The sequence below is a fragment of the Ammodytes marinus genome (genome assembly GCF_949987685.1).
Source record: "Ammodytes marinus genome assembly, chromosome: 3".
NCBI lineage: Eukaryota > Metazoa > Chordata > Actinopteri > Uranoscopiformes > Ammodytidae > Ammodytes > Ammodytes marinus.
Window position 1 is genome coordinate 5,578,451 of NC_137232.1, and position 7,536 is coordinate 5,585,986.

Here is a 7,536-nt window from a genome sequence, read left to right on the forward strand (position 1 = left end):
CGGTGTGGCTTTGCCCCGGCTGACCACAGTCAAATGTTTTTTCTCTGTCCAAGACTGAATAATTTTTGGTGTTCTGTCTTCAAAACACTGTCTGAAGTCCTGCAGCTGGATCTTCGGCCATGTCCTTTAACAGCCATTTTTGGGGTCCCCCTGGTGCCTTCTGCCCACTCTAGACCGCAGGCAGATGTTATTGCTTTTTCGACTCTTCTGGCTCGGAGAATAATACTTTTTGAGTGGAAGTCCTTAAAGCCTCCCCTATTTTCTTCTTGGTTGAGCGATGTTATGTTTTTTGTTAAACTTCAGAAAATTAAATATTCTTTGAAAGGATTTTCAAAGGTTTGTACAGATTTGATTGTAGATGGCTCACTTTTATTTCATATTTGAATAAGTTAAGTTCACTCCCCAATTGTTAACTAATAACACTTTATTGCATTGTCTTGTACTTTTTTAAAATATGTTTTAGGTAACACTTTACAATAAGGTACACAAAAAACCCTTTTAAAAATGGTAGTTTACCTTTTAAAAGGGTAAGTTTACCTTTCAAAAAAGGTTAGTTTACCTTTCAAAAAAGGTTAGTTAACCTTTTAAAAAGGTTAGTTTACCTTTTCAAAAGGTTAGTTTACCTTTTCAAAAGGGTAGTTTACCTTTTAAAAGGGTAAGTTTACCTTTCAAAAAAGGTTAGTTTACCTTTCAAAAAAGGTTAGTTAACCTTTTAAAAAGGTTAGTTTACCTTTTCAAAAGGTTAGTTTACCTTTTCAAAAGGGTAGTTTACCTTTTAAAAAGGTTAGTTTACCTTTTTAAAAGGGTAGTTTACCTTTCAAAAAAGGTAAGTTTACCTTTTAAAAAGGTAAGTTTACCTTTTAAAAAGGTTAGTTTACCTTTTAAAAAGGGTAGTTTACCTTTTCAAAAGGGTAGTTTACCTTTCAAATAAGAGTAGGTTACCTTTTTAAAAGGGTAGTTTACCTTTTAAAAAGGTAAGTTTACCTTTCAAAAAAGAGTAGGTTACCTTTTCAAAAGGGTAGTTAACCTTTTCAAAAGGTTAGTTTACCTTTTCAAAAGGGTATTTTACCTTTCAAAAAAGAGTAGTTTACCTTTTCAAAAGGGTAGTTTACCTTTTTAAAAGGTAAGTTTACCTTTCAAAAAAGGTAAGTTTACCTTTTAAAAAGGTTAGTTTACCTTTTAAAAAGGGTAGTTTACCTTTTCAAAAGGTTAGTTTACCTTTTCAAAAGGGTAGTTTACCTTTCAAAAAAGAGTAGTTCACCTTTTAGAAAGGGTAGTTTACCCTTTAAAAAGGTAAGTTTACCTTTCAAAAAAGAGTAGTTTACCTTTCAAAAAAGAGTAGTTTACCTTTTAAAAAGGTTAAAAGGTAAACTACCCTTTTTAAAAGGTAAACTAACCTTTTTTAAAAGGTAAACTACCCTTTTTAAAAGGTAAACTAACCTTTTTTAAAAGGTAAACTAACCTTTTTTAAAAGGTAAACTTACCTTTTTAAATCGTAAGTTTACCTTTTTAAAAGGTAAACTAACCTTTTTAAAAGGTAAACTAATCTTTTTTGAAAGGTAAACTAACCTTTTTTGAAAGGTAAACTTACCTTTTTAAAAGGTAAACTACCCTTTTTAAAAGGGTAACTACTCTTTTTTTGTGTACCTTATTGTAAAGTGTTACCATGTTTTATTTTTTAATGTCACTTCGGATTGTCCAAGGATTGTTTGGGGTGTGGGGTGGGTGGGGGTTATACATGTTCGATGTTTGTTTGGAAAATAAAATAAAAAAATCAATAAAAATTGTTTATGGAGAAAAATGAAATAAACTGAACTACAGATCCACTTACTAACTACTAGCTAGTAATTGGAATACATATCACTGTCTTACAATGCGGTTTGTGCAGTGAAGAATCTGTGCCAAGATTTGTTTTATGTTAAAGAGCACCTATTATGCTATTTTTCTGGTTCGAACTGAGATTGCAGTCTAGCCTCTCTGCGTAAACATTCTGTTTAGCGCCTAAACTAAACTCTCTTTAAGATCCCCGTCTGCCCTCTGTCCGTTTCTGCCCTCTGACTGGAACCTAGCCAATCACAGCAGACCGGGTCTTCAGTGATTGGCCAGGTTCCCTCAATGCAAACGGATAGCAACAGGTACCACCTCCTATCTTCACCGATACACTGAGAGGACTGCAGTACGAGCTCAGCAGATGTGAGCAGACAGGGGAGGGTGAGACAGGGACAGGGACAGGCCAGAGGGTGTAGCAGCATTACCATACATGGAAAATCCGGTTTGTTCAATATCCAGGATATAAGGCACTAGGGTGCCACGAAAGGCATCTTTGTTTTGTGTGCTGTGCACAGCCAACCCAGACAGGAAGCAAATAATATGTCTAAATGCATGTACCTCATTATTTGACACTTTGGTATTGTTTAACATGACTATAAAACATTAGAAAAACATTTATAGGTCAGAAAAAAACAATAGGTGCTCTTTAAGCTACATTAAATTAATTTAACAAAGAATAAGGGACAAATAAAGAAAATGCAGACATTAAAACATTTCTGAGTTAAGATCTTTTGTTTCCAAGGTCAATAAGGAATTACATTGACCTTTAATGTAGACTTTCTGGTATGTATTGTTATTACATAGGCTAACAGTCAGATGGCCGTACACTCATACGTTGACCACACTGAGAGCTTAGGCTCTTGATGTGTTAAACACTTTGAATTAAGGCAAGAAAAAAACAGTGTGTGGATGTTTACTTACCTCAATCTCTATGATATTGTACTGAAAAAAAGAGAGAAAGGACAAGTTGGTTTATCTTGTTCTCGTCATACAGTGTCCAGTGTTGGTTAGATATTTAGCTTTTTACTTCTGTTTTACAATCAGTATTCAGGTTTGTGTAACACATATAATCTGTCATTATGATTAATAGTTTTGTTTCTATGTTTAGTGTGTAATATCCAGATTGCAAAGCCTCAGCGCCCCATCCCTATGTGGATATAAAAGGTTAATTCTAAAGTCACAAAAGCGATAATCGAGGGCTTGGCGCACAAAGGGCGTAAGTGACATTTTCAGAATTTTACTTTTGCTGTTTTTATTTTTATTTTATTGATCGTAAATATTTAACAAAAAATAGCATAGGGAAGCAATCTCTACTTTAATAGAGAATAGTCTTAAAGGAATTCATATTTTAGAAAAAAAATAAAATAAAAAGTAAATGTTTTATTAAAATAAAAATATATTATATATAAAAAATAATAAAGTGTTTATTTTAGTGTCAATATTGTCTCCATCATATGTGGGTATATCAAATTCTCCAAACATATTCAATAACGCTTTTTCTGTAGTATAAGTGTTGGTCTTTTCTGCAGTTCCTCCATATTGTCAGCTCTTTAGCCTACTTATGATGCACTTACACCTTTTGTGCGCCAAGCTCAGTGCACTTATGCCTTTTTTGCTCCAAACTCAACCAAAGGTTTTCACTTACTCCTTTATGTTTTCAGCCTTTATTTCAAAAAGTAAAATGTTTAGTGACGTTATTATTTTACCATTTGATAGAACTTATCAAGACCTTTAAAATGATATATAAAAGTCATTTTCGCAAAATATGTCACTTACGCCCCTTTTGCTCCAAGCCCTCGTAATACACTAATTAAAACATACTTACGAATATTACATTCAATTTCTACTAAGTCTGTTCAGGAAAATGGTAATGAAATTTACACATTGTACCTTGAATGAAAAGTTACATTTGTTTAAATGTTTTGTTTATGCAACAATATACTGCAAAATGAGAATCTACAGTTAGGAGTTACATAGATTTAACACAGAATCAGCTCAGGAAAGTTTACCTAAAGGGGCTTTGTTGTACTATTGGCCTGGAGCCTGAGCTCATTGATTAGAGATGTACAGTATATTTCAATACCTCATGCTAGCTCCACAAGCTGATTCCTGCTTGCCAGGGCACAAATTAAAACATGCACCATTATCAAAAAGCCATCAAGTGACTGATTCAATGAACATTCACTAGTGTCAGCTTCGGCTGGATCGAACTCAATACAGATCTCTAGGATCAGCGGAGGACATCTCCAAATGAGATCTAAAAAAAAGGACAGACAGTTCAAACACACTCACCATCTGACTGGCAGGTCTCAGCTTGGTGTCCAATGAGATGACTCTGAAATGCACTGAAAGAAATGCATAGAGATTATTACATTAAACTCTTACAGCTCATCTACTGCAGTGTTAAACATCCTGACAGACTACTGAGTGACATCTTCAGTCAACTCGGAAATATTGGCACTTTAACTATCACACTCACAAGATACATTACGGCCTTTGCAAACATCCTGCGTCTACCTCTGGAGCGCGTCGCCTTACCTTACTGCGTCTCTCGGACTTTTCTCGGCCACACATGGAACGTCTCAACTGCTGCTGCTGCTGCAGCGCTGCTTCTAAAAGCCCTATCTTTCTACATAGAGTTTTCATAGATAATTCCCATTAAAAATGAAGGTCTTTCGTGCTATTTATGATGCATAGGATTTATATTGAGTCTAATATTGAGTCTGGACAGTAATCCGTGCGCCCCATTGCCTTTTTTTTTTTTTTTGCCACATTTTCGCTTGTTGGAAGTTTTATTTTGAAAGGGACACACCAGGAAATGGTGAAACTACAGCGAAAGCTGCCGGTATGAAGTCAATATGACTCTCAGCAGAGTATTTCTCTATCAGTTAAAGCAGAGAGACCCGAGAGAGACGCGCGGCTCTCAGAAAAAAATAGGCGAGCCTCCTGAGGTAAAGGGGAGCGTCGCTGCAGACGTGCCTCCGACGCGCATCAGCAGTGCGTCTGAGGTTGGATGTGTGCCCGCTCTAGGTTGATTACACGGTCAGTGACAAAAAGTCAGACGCAGACGCGAGGTAGACGCACAGTAGAGGTAGGATGTGTGTGGGGGCCGTGAGGTTGAGGTATAGGTCCTTTACCTTTGGCTTTTGCCTTACCCCTACTGTTGTTTGTCTTAAGTCAACACTGACTCAGCTAAAGCTATATCTTTGGCGTCCCTTCAATGATAATATCATAATATAGTTCCCCCTAAAGTGCCCTTTCAGTGGCTTACAATGCAAAGATTCTTAATCTTACCAAGTATATTGGTCTAATTTCTAGTCAAAATATATCATGACAATTAATATCAGACACAAACACTTAACAAGCAACATTTCAGTGAGATATAGGGCTTTCATTGAAAATGAGGATTACAATGCTGACTCACTATGACAAAAAGGTCTTCCTTTTACTTTGAGTATTTCTAGTTAACTTAAAAAAAAGATCTTAAAATGCTAAAATATCACTAAATAATTGTATTTCAAGTATGTGAATATCATAAATCCCGAACAGTGCCACTAATGTATTACTTGAAATAAGTAAAATTAAACTTGAAATGCAACCCAGTATCACGCCAAAGTGTGTAATAGACCCACCGGACCACAAGTCACAGCGTGTTTTTTCGGGGGAGGAATAATGCTTTTAACCATTACAGGCTTATTATGATACACTTCCTAATACTAGTAAAATATAGCTCAAAATGAGTTTTCACAGCTAATTTCAAGATTTCTTCTATCTTGAAAGGCTTGAATATCACATCATATTTCAAGAAAATGTTTGTGATGCTGAGGCCCCACTGACTAAGCCAACATAAGCGAAGACATCTCCCAAAGTTTGAGGCTGGCTAATCATATTGTATTTGTATTGTATATTTACTAATATGATACCCCGTACATGGGGGCTTTCGTTATTTTGCCTGATAAAATAGCAGGAGTTTCACATGTGCTATTGTGAAGTTTCACAAAGGCAATGATTAGTGCTGAAAGACAATTTACCTCATAACAGTACATTTATTGGATTCCACAATTTTTCTTAATTTTGAAATCCGAAAAATGTCCATCTATAAGATATTATGACATTATGTTCCTACTTGCAATGAGTTGTCTACCCCACACTGCAAACACATCGGTAGTTGTTTGTCAAGAGAGAACTTGTCTATATGCTGTACCATATTATAAACATAGATAGTGAGCTCAGGGTTACCTGTTTGTCCTGGGAGGTACATTGGTTTATCTGTTTGCACGAATGTCATTGGTTGATAGACTTTGACCATGACTTTCCTGACTTCCTTTGAGTAAAATGTGGCGCCTTGTACCTCCACCTCGAGCTTCTGCACCACGTTAGTCTGCCCTAAAGGAACCTGTGACATGGAGATATTTCATAGATACAATTTAGAGAACCATTAAACCCATACTGAAAAAACTCAAAATTCAACAAGATACTAATATTTGGACCCGATCTTTTAAAGCCACAGATACAATTGCATATTTTACCTAATTGTGACTTAAATTAGATTGGGTGTTTGCTTTTCACTTATATGTCTTTACTGTTTCTGCTATGAAACTCAATTAAGATCCAAACTGCATTCTGCCTATCATCCCCATATGTCTCTCCCCCTATTTCAATTTTGTGGTTAAACTATCCAATAATGAAAACACCCCAAAAGATCTTTAAAAATATATATACATAAATAAAAATACTAGATGAAAAAAAGCTATACAAACTAAGGAAGGTTGTACTTTCATGAACACATTCTTAGACTATTTAAATTAATCAAATACTGACCTGGAACTTAATACAGGTATGAAACTCTGTGTTGGATGTCTTCGTGAGAAGGGTTGTATTCTTCTCTGGGGAGCTCAAAGTGACCGTCATGACCAGAGGCTCGTTTGGCTGCAGGAGACTCGCACAGAATTGGGCATCAGTTCCAGCTTCAAGAATGGCAGGAATGGCTACCATGTATTGCCTACAGACATGGAAACATACACAAACAATCTCTTAAGATTATTCAGCTAAAAAATAATGATCCAAGATTCCTGTGAAAAACCTAGCTATGATTATTATATTAGACAGTACAGGTAGACTTACGGTCCTGCAGCTGCTTCAGACACACACGTCCAGCTCAAGAAGACACACAGTGTCCATGTCCACATCTGAATCCCCGGGCGACCCATGACTGACTGAGATGAGCCACAGAGCCAGCAACTGTTAAATAGCCTCTGATAAAGAAATCCCCCCTCCCCCTCCTCCCCATCTAAACACACACGTCAAGACTCACACACATTTAACCCGTTATTTTGATCTCATCCCGTAAAACATTAATTAAAAAGTTATAGGTTGAGTATTGTGTTGTATTAATCTGACTACAATGCCTTTTCAAAAGCTTTTCATACCAACTGTTTGATATATTTCATTTAAATATGAACATGAAGTTTTTCTCCAGATTTAGGGTATGAAATACCCACAACATGTTGGTAAAATCAAAGAAGTTATAATATAGATTAAACCTTTTGCTCATCTTGTAAAGTAACAATGATGTCACTACTACAAGTGGTTGAATTCACAATAACAGGAGCTGTTACATCTCTGTGTCAACAAACTAAATGGAACATAAGCTTTCATTGTGTGTTAAAGCTATTCAGTTATATTGTAAAACTGTTCACATTGTTG

At 35.9% G+C, this 7,536-nt stretch overlaps 1 protein-coding gene across 1 annotated transcript in view; it reads right to left on the reverse strand.

Moving 5' to 3' along the window:
* The window catches only part of LOC307271286 (alpha-2-macroglobulin-like), a gene marked incomplete at both ends in the record, with an annotated part of 44,917 nt that extends 37,877 nt beyond the window's left edge, over nt 1-7,040 (reverse strand). The window contains 5 exons of the mRNA XM_080053695.1: nt 2,752-2,772; nt 4,123-4,175; nt 6,070-6,226; nt 6,652-6,832; nt 6,955-7,040. Coding sequence (XP_079909821.1) covers nt 2,752-2,772; nt 4,123-4,175; nt 6,070-6,226; nt 6,652-6,832; nt 6,955-7,040 — 498 coding nt within the window. The remainder of the gene's footprint in view (nt 1-2,751; nt 2,773-4,122; nt 4,176-6,069; nt 6,227-6,651; nt 6,833-6,954) is intronic.
* Between the last annotated feature and the right edge of the window lie 496 nt (nt 7,041-7,536).